Raw genomic sequence first — 20251 nt, forward strand, 5'->3', positions numbered from 1 at the left:
TTTTAAAATTTTAAGTTGATTTTATTAATGTTAGTAAGAATTAAGAAAAGAGAATGTTTACTATTCTGAAATTGAAAGGAATAGGTTTATTTCAATCTTTTCTCTACAAGTGAAGACTTTATTTTCTCACTAATGGATATTTTAAAAGAATAATTTTGTAATTCCTAAGCTGCTAGTTTCAAATGCTTAACAGAATTTTGTAACTTAAATTTCCTATATTTTCTAATTCTGTACATTATTTATTGCTATCAGTCTTGTCATTCCTCGTCAGCCCCTGAATATTAAAAAAAAAAAAAAAATACAAGCTGACAAAAAGCTATTACACTGCTTTTTACTCTAATATATAGAAAATTAATTTTATGAGTTTGGTTCACACTGAAAGAATATTTATTAGTGCTACAAATTAGAGATCCAGGACAGAAATGCTGTCTGGAATACAAAAAGAACAAAAATGAGGTCACTTAAATTGCCCTGAAAAGCATTCCAAATTCTTCAACATGGCTTGCTTGTAACTATACTCCAAAGCTCTAGTGTTTAAAATTAAACTAAAAATTAAACGTAAGTTTTTATTTCCAAGTAAAGGCAGCTAAATGACTTTCAGTAATAAAATGTATCAAAATATTTCACAAATCCAAAACAGCCTGGTTAACTTTTAAAAACAAAACGACATTTGAAAGAAAGCATAGCTATTTTTTAAAGCTCTTCCACACTTTTTGTGTTTAAATGAAGTTTTGAGAAAAAATAAAATGATAAATTACACAGAATTGCAAAATGCCAAATTCAAACTCCTATAACTTCTCTATTTTTATGAATATTCTGTAATATCACTGATTTTTAATGTGCCAAAAATAACACTTTAAAATGTAAGTAAAATTTTTCCACTATCCAATCATTCCTGTATAACTAACTGCATGGTTATAGCTTTTACCAGAGAGGTAAAATTTGTACAGACTTAATTATAGAATCTGGGTGAAATAATTTCATGGGCCACAAAAATTTTAAAGTTTAAACCATTCACCCTTTAAACCTCAGTGTCAGTGTGACTTCTACTTAAAAACAATTAGCTCAAAATTTAACAATTGCATAAGGTTTAGTATTTTTTNATAGTGTCAGTGTGACTTCTACTTAAAAAACAATTAGCTCAAAATTTAACAATTGCATAAGGTTTAGTATTTTTTTTACTAGAAGACTTAATGTCCATTTTCATGAAGTAGTAATTAGGTATGTTGAAGTGTGAAAGATTTCAAAGTTTTAATATGTTAATATCACTCTTTAAATGTCCTTAATATATACAAACACATATAAATTAGAGACACAATTAATATTTACAATACCACATATGAACACCATTCTCTTTCCCTAACTATACGGATATGAGGAAAAGTAGTTAATCTCTGTGCTTTCAAGACCCGAAAAAAAAAAAAAAAAAAAAAAAAACNAGACACTTTAAAAAATAAGTCTTTAAAGAATAGTTTCAAAAATAAAGTTCAAATATTGCACAAAATAATTTAACTGCAAATATTACTATATACTATAAAATAATTTTTTTCAGTTTTTGATCTCTACAGTAAATTCCACTCTAATTCTATAAAAGAATTTATTGGAAGTCTACATTTAGATATTAAATGTTTACATTCAGTATGATGGGAATGTAATATGCAGAAGTTAACTGAGTCTTTGTCTTAAAAGTTCATCTATTTGAGTCTTATACATATTTTTTACATCTTCAAGATCTAATCGAAGTTCTTCTGCCTCTTCTGCTTTCTCTCCATACATCTGCAGAATAGTGTTGTATCTCTGATCCAAATCCTGCAAAAAATATATGTACACTATTTTTAAAATAACTTTATAAAAAACATCTTTAATATTATATTTTTATACAAGTCACCGGTTCACCAGTAAACACATTACAATCTAAATAACACTATAGCGTCATCTCTTATAAAAATTAAACTGATACTCCAATCCAATGGAATAAGTAGCAAGTAAAGGAAAAAAAAAAAAAAGAAAAAAAAAAACTAAGCCTGAAGGCTATCAATTTTGTCATCTATGTCCACTATTCTTTAATTCTCCCCATATAAAGCTTAATCTGTCTTTTCTCCCATTAGCATACAAATTTTAGTCCTTCTGGTTCATTGTGGTTTAACTATTACCTGGAATTTACCCCACAAAAAAAGCTAGAAGAAAATATACTCTCACATATGGCTTAACAGTAACTCCTAATACCAAATATGCAAATTGCAATGATACATATAACATCAATGCACAAAATACTAATAAGATCTTGTAAAAGAGCTATATTATAAATGAGCTTTGATCAAATAAAATCTAGTTATTTTCCTCTATTAGGGCTACACATGGTTATGAAAAATACTTTGTATAATGTGATAAGAAGATTCTTTAAATTTCTTTATTGAAATATTAATACCAGTTTTTGAAGAAATCATTAACTTACACATATGCATTTTCTATAAACAAAAATGAGATTTAGCACAACTGGATAAAAATATCTTAAACTTATTCCTAAGTGAAGAATACTTACTCTTAGCTGAGTTCGAAGTTTGGGTATCTCCTTTACCTTCTCTTCAAGTTCATCATTTTGATTTGTTAGTTTAACTAGCTCTTCAGCCATTATTGAGCGTGTTTTTTCTAGATTGCCAATTTCTAGCTGAGAAACATTACCAAAAAGTGACTTAAATAAATATATACCTTGTCTAACATAAACATAATATAACATAATCTCACTAATATAAATATATTCAGTATTTTTTTTTTAATGTTTATTTAAGGGGGAAGGGGCAGAGAGAAAGGAAGACATAGAATCCGAAGCAGGGTCTGAGCTGTCAACACAGAACCCTAGGTGGGACTCAAACTCATGAACCATGAGATCTTGACCTGAGCCAAAGTTGGATGCTCAACCAACTGAGCCACCCAAGCGCCCCAATATTATTTTTGAAAAAATAGATATGTCAACATATAACCATGAGCTAACTCTTTCTTAAGGAAATAGTAGCAAAAATAAGGCTTTCTGCTTTCCTCAGAGGTAACCATTCAGAGGGCTTACTATGAAAGAGAAAAAACTAAAAAAAATACAATCATGTTTGAAATATGCAACCCTATATTTTTCTCTAGCAAAATAACATGTATTTCAGTTACTCTAAATTACTACAGAAACTCAGAGAAATAAAAACATACTTTAATGTAGCCCCAGCTGTGCAGGTCGTATTGACAGACTCTATCATCACTACCAAATAAGTTAATATGGGCTGTCAGGCATAAAACACTGGGCTACCCAAACATAACAGGTATTAGAATTATTGGTTTTTTTTCCGCCCAATTCAAACACTTCTTCTTTAATGGAGTAATATTTTCAACTAACTAAAAGTATATAATGAGAATAAAAGAGAAAAGATTTACTTCTGAGTGTATCAAGTTTAACACTGAAATTAGGTACATCTCTCACATTAAGTTTTTAAAAAGCAAGGTAAGATGGGAGGGTGCTCCTTCCCTACTCATGATGTTTCCTTCCATGTGCAGGATGTTACAGTTCTCATCTCTCTCTTATTCTCTACTCCTTGCTCGCAAGAGGGAAGCAATTAACCTAAATGGTAAGTTTGGGAAGAATAAAATGACGATGTTCAGATCAGCAGCTTCCCTTTTTGTAATGTTTGGGAAAAGGTGCCTACAAGGAGCTCTCTGCTCTCCTAGATGCTTCCAAGTCTTACCTACAGCCAGCTACAGCATATGGGGAGGCCCACTCCAGCCCAGCATTTGCTGTGCTGCATGGAGTAGATAAGCCTCCCTAATTCTGCCAGTCCATTAGCAGGCGCATTTGGCTCTCATCCTTCGCTGATTTCTCCAGTTTACATCATTGATAATATGTGAGACGTTTTGAACTTCTTATGTGACCATTTCACTTTATCTCTCAGTTTGCTCAGAACTGAGGTAGAAGTGAAGGGTGCTACTTATTTTGTTTACTTCTATAGCACATTTAATTTTTCCAATACCTGTAAATGAGTAATTTCTCCTTCCTTCAGCTTTAGCTGAGACTGTAGATTTTCAATAATGCTGGATCCTGCTCCCATTCTTACAGCATCATAAAGATTGTTTCCATTTGCTGATAAAGACATTGGTCCAAATGAGTGATCATGAGGCTCATCCTATATTAAACAGATCACATACAGTTATTCAGTTATTACAGACTGAGTTCCATTATAAAATTCAAACAAAACAGTTCTTGTTAATTCTTGCTTTAAAATGTCTATAACTTTCTCAAAGGCAAAAAATCATCTACAGTTCTTCAGTCCAATTAGCATTCCTTCAAGAATATTCAGATGAGTTGCCTATGGAATTCTGATAGCCAAATGCTACCTCCATTTTGATTTCCTTTATCATTATGCAGTTTGTTTATTTTTTTAAGTTGTATTTATTTATTTATTTTGAGCAGGAGAGGGGGAGGGAGGGGGAGAGAGAGACAGGGAAGGGGAGAGAGGGGCAAAGAAAGCTGGGGGAGAGGCAGAGACAGAGAATCCCAAGGAGGCTCTGCAGTGTCAAGTGAGGAGCTCACGTGGGGCTCAAACCCACAAACTGTGAGATCATGACCTGAGCCAAAACCGAGTTGGAAGCTCAACTGACTGAGCCACTCAGGTGCCTCATCATCATTCAGTTTAACAACCAGGCACATGTAAGAAATAAAACATTACCTGAGACAGAAAGGATGTCTGCAGCCCTGCCATATCAACTCCACTTACTGAACTTGATCGTGAGACTGTGGGAGTACTAGAAACAGAAAATGGCTTCCGTTCCTTAGGGAGTAAAAAAAAAAAAAATTCAGATCACATTAAAGACTTTATAAAATGGCAAATAAGTAAAAAACTTTTCTAGGATAAAAGACAACAAACACTCATTGTAATTTCCTCATAAAAAGTTACAGATAGGATAGCTTAAGTCTTAGTAAAGGCACAATACTTTATAACTTAAAAACTATAGACAGACTTGATCAAACCATCTCAGGACCCATTTATACTACAACAATTTATTTTTAAGGGAACGAGAATGTTTTTGTTCTAGCAAGTATATGAACTAACTTCTTTATATGATTATACATTACGTATATAACATAACCACCAATTAAACCTAATTCTTTAGAATAAGGTTACTACTGAGTTTTACAAACCACAAATTTTCTGGCTTATCTGTTTTATTTTTTTCTAATGTTTATTTATTTTGAGAGAGAAAGAGAGAGTGCAAGCACAGAAGGGACAGAGAAAAAGGGAGAGTAAGTATCCCATACAGGATCTGTGTTGTCAGCACAGAGCCCAATGCAGGGCTCGAACTCACGACTGGTAAGATTATGACCTGAGCTAAAATCAGGAGTCAGTTGCTCAACCAAATGAGTCACCCAGGTGCTCCACATTTTATTTTTAATATGTATTTTTAAAATTCCAAATAAATTCAAAAGGTAATTTCTGTGTACATATAAGTAGTTTTAACATAACATGCTATCTATCAAGTATAGCCCAATCCTATACAGGAAACTCATTTTAGAAAAGTTACCTTCATTAACCAGAAATAAAGAGAATAAACTAGTTTTATTCCCAAGGTGCCTAGCGGCCAAATGAGGTACACTAATTTCAGTGAGAGACCACAAAATTCATTTAAAACCAGGGGAGAGCTTCTGTAATTCAAATCCTAGAAATCACTAATCCATTTGAATAAGCTCAAATTACTTTGGACCCTGACAGGCTATTGACTGTAACTGACAGGCTACTGACTGTAACATTAGAATTTATCACTCTAGTGATGTTAGACATAAGAAACAATATTTATACAGTATAGCTAAAATTATATAACAGTGATTAACAACAACAGCTACTAACTGGTTACACCAAAAAAACCAAAAAACCAAAACCAAAATTCAATACCTTTTCTTTGACGGCTTCTTGGGTGAAAATTGCTTTCTTCCTTTCTTGTTCAACTTTCATTTTCTCCATTTCTAACTGACTATTCAATAGTGTCTAACGGAGAGAGAGATATTTAGGTAACTTCTGTGAAGCTAAATCATCATTGTAAGTCAATTTTAAAGTCAAGCACATAAAGTATACGTTCCTAACTGTTTTACCACTAAAGACCAAGTTCCAAAAGTAGTCATATCGCCCATTTCATCATGGCATCTCATTAGTTCATTACCACCCCCAACCATTCTCAGGTAAAAGCCCTAGAGGTGAGCAAACACTGTTAAATACCTTTTCTTTCCTGGTCTCTTCAAGTGTTCTTACATATTCATCTTTTAGGCTTTCTAATTCAACCTGGTACCTAGTAAGCCAGAGAGAATTAAACAAAACAAAGATGATAGGTACAGAGTAGTGAAAACTCGCTACTTTATTAACTCTTTAATAGTCATTTCTATTACCAGCTTGACTTTCCAACCATATTTGTCAGATGATGTGGCTTTTATACTCAGAGGCCACACTACTACTTCTGTGCATTTTATTCTATTGCTGCTCTATGCTACGATTTAATTTAAAAAGAGACTTTCTAAAAAGAATTTTGAATACCACCATTCAAAACAGGTTCAGATTCTGTAAAAGCTTGTTAGGGAGTTCTTTGAAATATTTATAGAAGTTCAGGTAATTTATTTCATAAATCATTTTTACTTTACCATTTTTTTAAGTTAAAATTTCTAAGGAAGAAAAAGAATAAAACCACACTAATAACAGTAATAAAAAGGCAGAGAAATGCCTTTTATAGCTTATGGTTCCAAAGAAGCCAGATATTTATTTAGAAAGACTGGAACAGTGCTAAGACCCTTTTAAAATATAAAACTATAAAAATAACTCCCAATGAGTGGTCTCCAGACTATTTGGCAATTACAGATTCCTTTAAAAAACCTGATTAATGAATCCTTTCCCTGGAAAATGCAAATACATACAGAACATGCCACACAATTTCATGAACCTATGTAAAGTTCAGGGAATCCCAAAACCACCTTGCTGTAATATTCTATTACTAATGATTCTGACTGTAAACACTTCAACTTTTTTTTTTTTACGTGCCTTAAAATGTCACAAAAGTACCAAGAATAACACTCAAGAAACATGCTCACCTACTATTTTCATCCTCCAGTTTTCTTAGCTTATTTTTCTCTGCTTCTAGCTGGGCCTGAAATCTACTATTTTCCTGCCTCAAGAGAGAATTCTGTGACTCCATGGATGACATTTGAATTTTGTTGGCAAGGAGTTCTTCTGTAGCTGCACGTTCTCTTTCAACTGCTGCTGCCAACAAGGTCTGGGATTCACCTGATTGAAGGATACAAAAGAAAAATCACATATATCCAAGAGGCCATAATATCAAGTAGATTCTGACTTCAAACAGATAATGATTCAAGTAGCCAAACTTAAATCTGCTGATTGCTAAAAGCAGGACGGCCTCCAAGAGACAAAAAAATGAATCTTAACTTAGATCTGCTTTATTATTTTTTCCTCAAAATACTTTAATTTGTATGTGGAGTCACACATTTTAAAAGATCAACAAATGATGCTGGAGCAATTGGATATCCACATGCAAAAAGAAAGAAAAGAAGCTCAAACTAGACTTCTACCATATATGAAAATTAACTCAAAATGGATCATAAACTTAGGTGTAAAACAAAACTGTAAAACATTTAGAAAAAAAACACAGGAGAAATCTTCAGCAACTAGGGACAGGCAAAGAATATTTACATTAGACACCAAAAGCAGAGCCATAAAAAGAAAAATGGATAAATCGGACACCTTCAAAATTTTAAATGTTTGCTTTTCTGAACAGGATAAAAAGACAAGCTACAGACCTGGAGGAAAAAAATGCACACCACATTATCTAAGTCTAGTGTCCAGAATATATAAAAATATGTAAAAAAGTCTCAAAACTGAATAGTGAAAATAAAGACAATCCAATTAGAATATGTGCAAGACATGAAAAGTTATTTTGCTGAAGAGGATATAGAAATGAAAAATAAGCACATGAAGTGATATTCAACATTAGTCCTTAGGGAAATGAAAATGAAAATCACAGATATCACTACACACCTGTCTGAGCAACTACAAGAACAAACAGGGGCAACACAACATGCTTGCTGGCAAGGATGTGGAGCGACTAAATTCCTGTCATACCTACGGCCACTTTGGAAAAAGAGTTTGGCATTTTTAAAAAAAAACTAAACACAGAACTACCCACACAACCCAGTAAGTGAACTTTTAGGCATTTAGCCCGGGAAATGAAAACATGTTCACACTACAACCTGTACAAGAATGTTACAAGAACTTTATTTGTATGAAAAAATCTAGAATGAGCCCAGATACCCTTCATTAGGTAGATGGTTAAAGAAAATGCGCTACGCACATACCATGGAAACACCCTGAGCAATGAAAAGACTAAATCACTGATACACACAGTAACTTAAATGAACTTCCAGCCAACCCCAAATTGTCACATAGTAATATAACATTTTGAAATTCCATAATTTTACATGGAGGACAGATTAGTGATTGCCAAGATTTGGGACAGGGAAGAAAGGCTGCAAGGGTGGCAAAGTGAGGTTCTAAAAGGGCAACATAAAGGAACTTTGTGGTGCTAGAAGTGTTCAACATCTTGAGAGCAGAGATGGGTACACAAACTCACACAAATGATAAAGCTGTGCAGAACTTAATACACACACACACACACAAATGAGTACCAGTAAAACTGGTAAATTCTGAATAAAATCGGTAAACTGTGTATCATGTCAACACCCTGGTTGTGATACTACACTATCATTTTGCAGTGTTAACATTTGGGGATGTTGGATAAAGCATGCAAGGGACCAACTGTATTATTTCTTATAATTGCATATGAAGCTACAATTATCTTAATAAAAATTTCAGTTAAGAAAAGATCAGTGCATATAACTCTTGAGATTTAACGAAAAATTCTGTTTTTTTCCCCACGAAAGTAGACTTAATACTATCTCTATTTTTCACCATATATTGTTACATTCTGTATCTGTGCTATTTTCTTTTCTTTTTTTTTTTTTTTTTTTTAATTTGAGAGAGAATGACTTAGAGGGAGTGATGGGCTGAGGGAAAGAAAAGAAGATCTTAAGCAGGCTCCAACCTCAACATGGAACCCATCACGGGGCTTGATCCCACAACTCCTGGGATCATGACCTGAGCTAAAATCAAGAGTTGGATGCTCAACCAATTGAGCCACCCAGGTGCCCTTCTGTGCTCCTATTAAAAATAGTATTTATTATATCTGTCCTTTGGCTGTGCCTATATTCCAGCACAATACCACATATCAACAAGGGTATGCAGACTCTAGTTTAAAAACCACAAAAATAATAGCTTGTAGTTTTAATTTATTGCAAAATAAATATTTGTTTCAGGAGGTGTCATTTTCAGGTGTCTCATTTTCATAGCGAATGGGTCTCAATAACAAATGATGGACCCCAAAACTTATACCTACAAATTAAACAATATGTAAGGGTTAATTTAGTTCAGTGATTATTTTCTTAAGCAGATGAATCTTTTGAGACATATCTCAAATGGAAGTAAAAAAAAAAAAAAATAGACAAAGGATGCACGACTTTCACTATAGTAGCCTGGAGGGATATAGCAAGCTCCTCTTTTTATAGAGCTTCCCTCTCACCACACCAGCTAGTCCTAAGACATCTAAGGGATCTAGTGAATACTGTTTGAAAACGATGAATCTAGTTTATGCTCATGATTTACAGAAACACCCATTCAGGCTTGCTTTTATCACTAGATCACAGTGTCTCTCAAATTACAGTTAGTTTTAGGCATAGAATGGACACATGAATTTTTCATGAACTTCCCAGCTTCTGGGATATCTAATATGCATATGTCATATACATGTGCATATATGTACATGCACTAGTCTGTGCTTGCATAAACATCTTAGAATAATTATTTTCTTTAAAAAATTTTTTTAAATGTTTATTTAATTTTGACAGACAGTGCGAGCAGGGAAGAGGCAGAGGGAGAGAGAGACAGAATCTGAAGTAGGCTCCAGGCTCTGAGCTGTCAGCACAGAGCCAGACATGGGGCTGGAACTCACGAACTGTGAGGTCATAACCTGAGCCGAAGTCAGATGCTTAACTGACTGAGCCACCCAGATGCCCCAATAATTATTTTCTTAATAACATCACAGAAGAGCAACCTGGGGCATTTCTATAAAGACTCTAAAGACTCCAAATCATCTGTCTAGTAGAGTTTGATCGGGATCCTCCTTAGATCTATCTCTGCTCCTGGAATTCTACCAACAAGAATCCTATCTGATCTCTACACTCTACATTATTGTAGACAAGCTAGAAAGGGGTCAGATTTAGCAGCAGACAAGGAAAAAATGAGTGCAAAAATCTGTAAAAATGAAAGGATGACAAGGAAGTATTTGGGACGGTATCTGGCACACTGTGTAAGGGAAAACAAACGGTTTCAAAGAGTCAATTAGGATATTAGAAAATAAATGTAAAAAAGGAGAAGAGGTAAAAATTTACCACTTAGACATAAAATATAACTATCAGATCAAGAAAATTTCAATTTTATACCATTATTCTAATTCTTTAAACAAGCTTCCAAATGGAGCTTAAGAACGAAAGAAATCAGTTACCAAGCCTATCAGAAAGATTCTTCTCTAACTTCTCCCATGATGATGTCTGGGACCCTAGAGTTGCTTGCAAATTTTCTATCTGTCGAAGCAATGGTCTTGTTGTTGATGAAACACTTTGACTCAGCTCTTGGTTTCGATTCTCTGCTTCCTGAAGTCTCTGAATGATGAAATTCTTAAGTCATTACCACTAACATCAATAAAAACTCTAAAAACACTAGCAAACAAACTTTATGAGAGATTTCTGGAAAATATTATTTCCCCAAGAAAAAGTTATTTACATTATTTTCTAATTATTCAATGTTTGTATTAGAGTTATGATGCACAACAGTATCTAAATAAGTGCTTCTTTACAATGTTTTTAGAACGTAAAGATAGCTTTTGATTACATTAAGGTAAAAAAAAGACTATCATCCAAACCTCTCAGCAGTTGCCTCATCACCCAAATATTTCTAAGTATTTATAAAGACAGAAAGATCGATGTGAGTTGCATTTTCTCTCCCTTTTCCCATTCATGTTCACTTACTGAAAATTAACAGAGAAGTGTCAGATCTACCTAATAGTAATCAAAGACTGCTAATAAACTAGCTATCACAAATCAAAAACAATTCTGAAAAATACATCACAATAAAATTATTTTCTATAAAAAAATTAGGATTTTTCATGTTTATTTTTTTAAGATGCCAACTCTGATTTTGTTCATGCAAGCTACAAAAATAAAGCAAATTCTAAGCATGGGAGGAATCCTCTCAATTCCATGAACATTTTCCCTACCGAGCCATTTTTTATTTCTAGGAAAACACATCTTGGTTTTGCGTTTAGGAAAACTGTGACCGTACCTGCTGGAGTTCACTGATCTCATGGCGTAAATAATCCTCTTTTCTGGCAGCCGCCTGTTCTGCACGTTGCAGTGCCAGCCTGAGGTCTCCCACCTATATGAGAACCAGTACACACTAGCATAACAGTAACAAAATGTTACCTACAACTTCCTGACTATATACTGTGCTGTGCTTACTGTTTATGTATAATACTTCTACTATCCAATGAGCTTTTTTACATGATTATCACACATCCCATTCATCAAGCAATTCTAAACTTGATGCACTTTTAGCCCCACCTAAAAAAAGTATATAAATAGGTACAAGGCACAGCCACTGTACAATACAGGAGAGACAACGCATCTATAAATGTTCGCAATGAAAAGCAGAATATGACAGCTATAAAAGTGAGCTGCTACTCATAATACATACCTGCAAATGTAAACTGCTACACTATTTTTGTAAAACATTATGGAATCATGTTTAAAGAATCATAAAGTTTTACACCTTCTTTCACTTGGTCATCCTAGTCTTGAGAATTTACTCAACAGAAGCAGATAAAAACATAAAAGGTACTCCCCCCTTTGTTGTTTAGCTAGACTAGCAAAAATAGACAAAACAGGAAATATTCTAAACATACATCATTAGTAATCTATTTTTGCAAATTTTGATACAACATGAATATAATGTTCCCATTAAATTTATGATTAATGTGGCTGCCTGGGTGGTTCAGTCAGTTAAGCATCCGACTCCTGATTTTGGCTTAGGTCATGATCTCACAATTCCATGAGATTGAGCCTGTGTCAGGCTCTGAGCTGACAGCATGGATTCTCTCTCTTCCTCTCTCTCTGCCCCTCTCCCACATATGTGTATGTGCATACTCTCTCTTGCAAAATAAATAAACTTTAAAAAAATTATGATGAATATGAAGAAAATGTAAAAACTTACAATTAAATCTTATGTGAAAAACTGTAATAAATATGGTATCAATTATTTAAAAATACATAGAAAAGTAAGAACAAGAAGTTAATACACAAAACTGACATTACTTACATAAGGTGATAATTGTACCATATGCTCTCTGTCTCCCATTCCCCCACTTTTTATTATTTTTCTAGTGTATATGCAGAGGTACATAGGTAAATTTATAGATTTGTGTATTTTCTTGCATTTACAAACAGAAACAGTGGAAAAATAAACCAAACACTAATAAAATGGCTATGTATAGGCAAAGAAAGGGAATGCGGAGGAGCTAAGTTGGAAGCAAATGTCGCAATATATGGTTATGTAGTTCTCACTTTGAAATAATGTAAATGTTCTACATACTTCTATAAAATTAAATCGAAACTGCATTGGGGTCAATGAGGAAAGAATGATCTTTTCAATAAATGGTACTGTGCAGCTGGACATGCGTGTGCAAAAAACCTAAATACGAGAGCTAAAACGATGAAATTCTTGGGGCACCTGGGTGGCTCAGTTGGTTAAGTGTCCGACTTCAGCTCAAGTCATGATCTCACGGTTCGTGGGTTCGAGCCCCGCGTCGGGCTCTGTGCTGACAGCTAGCTCAGAGCCTGGAGCCTGCTTCAGATTCTGTGGCTCCCTCTCTCTCTGACCCTCCCCTGCTCATGCTGTCTCTATCTCACTCTCAAAAATAAATAAAACATTAAAAAAATTTTTTTTTTAAACTATGAAATTCTTAGAAGGAAACAGGTGAAAACCTGCATGACCTGGGGCTAAGCAATGGTGTGTGTTAAATATGATGCCCAAAGCACAGGCAACAAAAGAAAAAAACAGAAAATAGACTTCACCAAAATTAAAAAAACCTGTACATAAAGGACACGATCAAGGAAATGAAAGACAATCTATAAAATGGTAAAAAATATTTGCAAATCCTACATTTGATAAGGGCCTCATGTGCAGAACACATAAAGAACTCTCACAATTCAACAATTTGAAAATGAGCAAAGGATAGGAGTAGTTGAATAAATTTCTCGAAGGAAGATGCGATAAGATATAGCCAGTCAGTGAGCACATAAAAAGATGTTCACCATCATTAGTTATTAAGGAAATATAAACAAATATACCACAATGAGGTACCATTTTGTACCCACTAAAAGGGCTATTAACAAAAAAGACAGTAACAAACAAATACTGACAAGATACAGAGAAAAGAAAACCCTCACATACTGCTGATGGGAATGTAAAATGGTGCAGCTGTTGTGTAAAGTTTGGCAGCTCTTAACAAAGGTATATATAGGGTTACCAGACTAATCTAAGGGTATATGTCTGAGAATTTTACTTATTTATTTAGTTAGTTAGTTAAATGTATGGTTACTTTTGAGAGAGAAAGAGAGCTAGAGCACGAGCAAGGGAAGGGCGGGGAGAGCGGGAGACACAGAATCTGAAGCAGGCTCCAGGCTCTGAGCTCTCAGCACAGAGCTCAACACGGGGCTCGAACCCACAAACTGTGAGACTGAACCGAGCCGAAGTCGGAGGCTCAACCAACTGAGGCCCCAGGGGCCCTGAGAATTTTTTTAACAAAATTTTTTAACGTTTGAGAGAGAGACAGAGCAAAAGGAGTGGAGCAGCAGCAGAGGGAGACAAAGAATCCAAAGCAGGCTAGAGGCTCCGAGCTGTGAGCACAGAGTATGACGCGGGGCTCAAACCCATGAACCACATGATCATGACCTGAGCCAAAGTTGGAGACTTAACCGACTGAGCCACCCAGGTGCCCTATGTCTAAAAGAATTTAAAATAAATGTTTACACAAAAATGTGTACACAAATGTTTAGAACAGTATTATTTGTAATAACCAAAAGTGAAAATAACCCAAGTAGCCATCAACTGATGACTTCGTAAGACAAAGCCTGATAAATTTTGGTTTTCCTCCCTTATCTGAACTGTATGGACTCCCACAGTTGTTATGAGTAAGCTTAGGAGTTATATGGATTCTTCTAACATTATATACAATGTCAAGTATTTATCTGCATAAGTGCAGTAACACAGTCTTTGCCTTTCACAATATTCTCTAGTAAGCTGGAAATTCACAAAACATAAGCAATACTAGAATAATGTAGGTATGATTTTAACAATGGTAAAAAAAAAAAAAAACACACACACACACACAAGACTGGCATAATACAGTACTCTTAGAAAAGTGTCCAACAGGATTAGAAAGTAAATTTAACACATGTACCACTACGTAAAATTTTATTCAAACCAGCTAATGTATTATTTAATTTGTAAAAGCACAAAGTTTTTAAAGACTAATTTAATTATTATCTATTGCTTACTTGAATCGCTAATGTTTCTTGCTGCTGACGAGCTTCTTCTTGGGCCTTCTCTAGTGCTGCAGAAAGTTCTTCTTTGGCTTTCATTTCACGACTTAGAGCAGCTTCCTGTGCCTCGCTATCCTTTGCAGCATTGGCTTTATGGAGATCAGTAAGTTCTCTTAAAAAATTGGATTGATAATTTTTATTTAAAATAGTTAATTACATGACCAAGTTAATCAAGTTTGCATGTAGATTTCCCTAAGAGCTACACAATGAGGGAAGAGTCCCCCCCATCATAAACACTTATCACAGTAAGGACTCTCCCTGTTGAACTTGCTCTGACCAGTTACAAGTCCATATATAGCTAAGTTTATAAATATTGTTAGTGATCAGATAACAGAAAGACTATTTTTTCAACATCCTGTTCTGATAATTGATTGTAAATGGGTTGTATATTTGTTCAATTTCTTACTTGTACGCACTATCCAGAGCAGCTTGAATACTTCGGTTCTTTTCTTCAAGTTCATCCATGTCTACCTGCAGTCGGCCTAGATCCTTCTCTTGGCGTTCTACCACAGAATTTAGTTTTTTAATGCTTTCTCTATGCTGTTTCTCAACCTCTTCTTTGCCATCAAGGACCTATATTATAAAACAGACACAAGCATTTTTCAATTAATAACACCATGGTAAATAATTGTATTCCAGGAATCTTAAGTGTTACAGTCATGAAGAAAAATCTTAACTATCATCTATTAAATTGCTTGACAAATTCTTCCCATGATATATACTGATAAATTATTCTAAAAATTTTATAAACCATGGCCAATTGTTCATATAGGAAGTAATAACAATATAAATATTTATATAATAGTTAATATTCACCTGTTTTAAATGTTGCAACTCTTCTTCTAGCTCTTTAACTTTTTTGTTCAGTTTTGCAATAGTATTTTCATTTTCTTTGTCTTTAGCTCTTAATTTCTTAATAATGTTAGAATTATGCAGCTGCTGTTTTGAAAGTTTTTCTCCTAGCAATGGCAAAAAAAAAAAAAAATTTCAAATAATGATTCCTTAAGAATCTGGATAGCATGTTTGACCTAACCAGTGATATAATATGATAGAGTATTTTTAAAATCACAATATTGTAACCATGAACATTAAAGTGATTTGGACAAGAAACATCAATAAATGCTAAAATTACTAGATGGAAGGGTGGAAGGTAACAGGATTTTCATAGCTTTAAAAAATCATTCCCACAGGCAAACCATAAGAGACTCTTACATAACAGGGAACAAACTGAGGGTTGCTAGGTGGAGATAACTGGGGGAATGGACTAAATGGATGATAGGCATTAAGGAGCGTTGTGCTTTTGAAGCAAAATGTACTTGCTACTGGGATATGGAGCCTCATGAATTTAGGAGTGAACTGCATACTCAATGCAATATCTATCAAAAGTCCAATGGAATTATTTCACAAAAATTTTTAAAAATCCTAAAATTCATATGGAATCACAGAAGACCTCAAATGGCCAAAGAAATCCTGAACAAGAACAAAGCAGAAAGTATCATATTTCCTAATTTCAATACATGTTACAAAGCTAGAGTAATCAAAACAGTATGGTACTGCCATAAAAACAATAGACCAGCAGAACAAGATAGCCTAGAAAATTCACATAGAATTCAGAAATACATTTACAGCCAAGTGATATTCAACAAAGAGAGCAAGAACACACTATGGGGAAAGGGAAGTCTCATCAATAAACAGCACCAGGAAAATGAAATAGGACCACACACCAAATACAAAAGTCAACTCAACATACATTAAAGACTTAATATATTTGAAAGTGTAAAATTACTAGGAGAAAAAAATAGGGGACAAAAACTTCTGACATTGGTACTGGCAATGATTTTTGGGTATAGATCCCAAAAGCACAGACTACCAAAGCAAAAATAGATAACTGGGATTACATCAAACTAAAACCTACTGCACAGCAAAGAAAACAAATCAACAGACTGCAGAGATTCCTCCATCTGCAGAATGGAGGAAAATATTTGCAAGCCATGCGTGTGATAAGGGATTAATATCCAAAATATACAAAGAACTCCTGTAACTCAACAGCAAAAAAGAAGCCAATTAAGAACTGAGTAAAAGGTGTGAATACATTTTTCTCAAAAGAAGACATATGAATGACCTACAAGTATATGAAAAGGTGAGCAATATCACTAATCACCAGAAAAATGCAAATCAAAACTATATGAGATATTACTTCACAACTGTCAGGATACCTATTATCAAGACAAAAGATAAGAATTGGCAAGGATATGGAGAAAAAGGAACCTTGATATACTATTGGCAGGAATGTAAACTGGTATAGCCATTATGGAAAACAGCATGGAAATTCCTAAAAAATTAAAGATAGAACTACCATATGATCCTACAGTCCCACTTCTAGGTACACATCCAAAGGACATAAATCCAGTATCTCAGAGCTATGTGCACTTTCATGTGCACTGAAGCATTATTCACAAAAGCCAAGTTATGCAAATAACCTAAGTGTCCACCAATGGATAAATGAATAAAGAAAATGTCCTATGCACGGAAATGCAAAGAATTTTAAGATAATACTATGACAATTATATATGTGAACTGGACAACCTAGAAAAAAATGGGTAAATTACTAGAAAAATAAAACATTAACATAAAATCTCCCAAAACTGAATCAGAAAGAACAAGAAAATGTGAACAGATTAATTACTAGTAACACAATTGAATCAGGAATCAAAAGACTCTTCCTCTCAAACAGAAGCCCAGGACCAGATGGCTTCACAGGTGAATTCTACCATTTAAAGAAGAGTTAATGTCTATTCTTCTCAAACCGTTTCACAAACAGAAAAGAAACTTTTTTCAAATTTATCCTATGAGGTCAGTATTACCCTGACACCAAAACCAAAGACCCTTAAAAAAGAAAGCAACATTAGGCCAATATTCCCGATAATGACAGATGTAAAAATCATCAACAAAATATTAGCAAACTGAGTTCAACAATACATTAAAAGGATCACTGACCAAAATCAAGTGAGATTTATTCTAAGGATGCAAAGGTGGGTTTAATATTTGCAAATCAATCAACATGAAACATCACATTAACAAAAGGAATGATAAAAACCATACGTCATCTCAATAGAAGCAGAAAAGGCATTTTATAAAATACTGCATCTGATCATGATAAAATTCTCATAGTGGGGTAGGAGGGAACATAACTCAACATAATAAAGGCAATATATGAAATCTGTAGCCAACATCATATTCAATGGTAAAAAACTGCAAGCTTCTCCTCTAAGACCAGGAATAAGACAAGAATGTGCATTCTTGCTTCTTTTATATAATATTGTAGTGGAAGACCTAACTGCAGGAAATAGACAAGAAAAGTAAATAAAAGGCACCCAAAGTTGTAAGGAAGAAGTAAAACTGTCACTATTTAGAAATGATATAATACTATATAGATAGAAAAGCCTGAAGATTCTATCCAAACAAGTATTAGAATAAGTGAATTCAGTAAAATTACAGGATACAAAATATACAGAAATCTGTTGCATTTCTATACACTAATAACAAAGTAGCAGTAAATTCAATTAAGAAATAATCCCATATACAAGTGCATCAAAAAGAATAAAATACTTAGGAATAAATTTAACCAAGAAAATGAAAGACCTATACTATGAGACTAGTGAAAAGAAATTGAAAACAACACAATTGGAGAGAGATAACCATGTTCATGAACTTGAAGAATTAATATCGTTAAAATGTTCATACTACCGAAACCAATCTACAGATTCAATGCAATCCCCATCAAAATACCAATAGCATTTTCCACAGAACTAGAACCAATAAGTCTAAAATTTGTACAGAAACACAAAGACCCCAAATAACCAAAGCAATCTTGAGAAAGAAAAACAAAGCTTGAAGGTATCATAATCCCCAATTACAGCTACAGTAATCAAAATCGTAGGACACTGGTATAAAAACAGACACACAGATCAATAAAACAGGATTGAGAGCCCAGAAAGAAACCCATATTTATATAGTCAAATAACTGATGACAAAGGAGGCAAGAATATATAATGAGGAAAAAATATTCTTTTCATAAGTGGTACTGGGAAAACTGGACAGCTGTATGAGCAAGAATGAAACTGGACCACTTTCTTATACCATACACAAAAACAAATTCAAAATAGATTAATGATCGAAATGTGAGATGCAAAATCATAAAACTCCTAAAAGAAAATATAGGCAGTGGGGGCACCTGGATGGCTCAGTCGGTTAAGCATCCGACTTCGGATCAGGTCATGGTATCATGGTTTGTGGATCCAAGCCCCAGGTTGGGCTCTGTGCTGACAGCTCAGAGTCTGGACCCTGCTTAGGATTCTGTTTCTCCTGCTCTCTCTGCCCCTCCCCCGCTCACTCGCATGCACACTCTCTCTTTCTCAAAAATAAACACACATTAAAAATTTTTTTTAAAAAAAAAGAAAACATAGGCAATAATCCCCTGAACATCAGCCTTAGAGTATATTTATGAATATGTCTCCTCAGACAAGAGAAACAAAAGCAAAAATAAACTGTTGGGACTACAACAAAAAACTTTTGTACAGCAAAGGAAACCATCAACAAAACAAGAAGACAGCCAACTGAATGGAAGATATATGCAAATGACATATCCAATAAGAGATTAATATCCAAAATATATAAAGAACTCATATAATTAAACCCTCCTCAAAAGCAATCTGATTAAAAAATGGGAAGGGACGTGAATAAACATTTTTCCAAAGATATACAGAGGGCCAACCGAAACGTAAAAAGGTAACTAATCATCATTACTAATCATCAGGGAAATGTAAATAACAACCACCATGAGATATTACTTCACACATTAGAATGGCTATTATCAAAAAGACAAGAAATTATAAGTGTTGAAAATTCAAATAACATGGACTTCTTCAAAAATTTAAAAGCAGAAATATGCGTTTCATGAATCCCCCTACACGGTATCTACCCAAAGAAAGGGAAAACGCTAATGATTTAAGAGATATGATGCTCTTTGTATATTGCAGCATTCGTTACAAAAGCCAAGATATGAAAACAATCAAAGTGTACAATGATAAATGAATGGATAAAGAAGAAATGGTGTGTGTGTCTATGTGTGTATACATACATACATATGATGGGAGTATTACTCAGCCATAACAAAGAATGAGTTCTTGCCATTTGCGACAAAATAGATGGACCTACAAGTTATCATGCTATGTGAAATAAATCAGATAAAGAGATATACCACAGGATTTCACTAATATGTGGAATCTAAAACACAAAACAAGCAAATAAAAAAACACTCTTAACTACAGAAAGAAAACAGTGGTTGCCAAAGGTGAGGTGGGGGTAGCGTGAGGGGTGATATAGGTGAAGAGGATTAAGAGGCACAAACTTCAAGTTATAAAAAAGCCACAGAGATGAAAATTACAGTATAGT

At 34.0% G+C, this 20251-nt stretch overlaps 1 protein-coding gene across 1 annotated transcript in view; it reads right to left on the minus strand.

The window, feature by feature from the left end:
• Positions 1–1583: 1583 nt before the first annotated feature.
• Positions 1584–20251, minus strand: part of TMF1 (TATA element modulatory factor 1) — a 32904-nt gene continuing 14236 nt past the window's right edge. Inside the window, exons 6-17 of the mRNA XM_077770611.1 lie at positions 15614–15756; positions 15204–15370; positions 14753–14909; positions 11481–11573; positions 10645–10801; positions 7106–7298; positions 6246–6315; positions 5925–6017; positions 4704–4805; positions 4008–4160; positions 2543–2668; positions 1584–1809 (exon numbers count right to left, since the gene is read on the minus strand). Coding sequence (XP_077626737.1) covers positions 1666–1809; positions 2543–2668; positions 4008–4160; positions 4704–4805; positions 5925–6017; positions 6246–6315; positions 7106–7298; positions 10645–10801; positions 11481–11573; positions 14753–14909; positions 15204–15370; positions 15614–15756 — 1598 coding nt within the window. The 3' untranslated portion in view covers positions 1584–1665. The remainder of the gene's footprint in view (positions 1810–2542; positions 2669–4007; positions 4161–4703; positions 4806–5924; positions 6018–6245; positions 6316–7105; positions 7299–10644; positions 10802–11480; positions 11574–14752; positions 14910–15203; positions 15371–15613; positions 15757–20251) is intronic.

This window comes from Crocuta crocuta, unplaced genomic scaffold (genome assembly GCF_008692635.1).
Source record: "Crocuta crocuta isolate KB4526 unplaced genomic scaffold, BGI_CrCroc_1.0 scaffold126, whole genome shotgun sequence".
Taxonomy (NCBI): domain Eukaryota; kingdom Metazoa; phylum Chordata; class Mammalia; order Carnivora; family Hyaenidae; genus Crocuta; species Crocuta crocuta.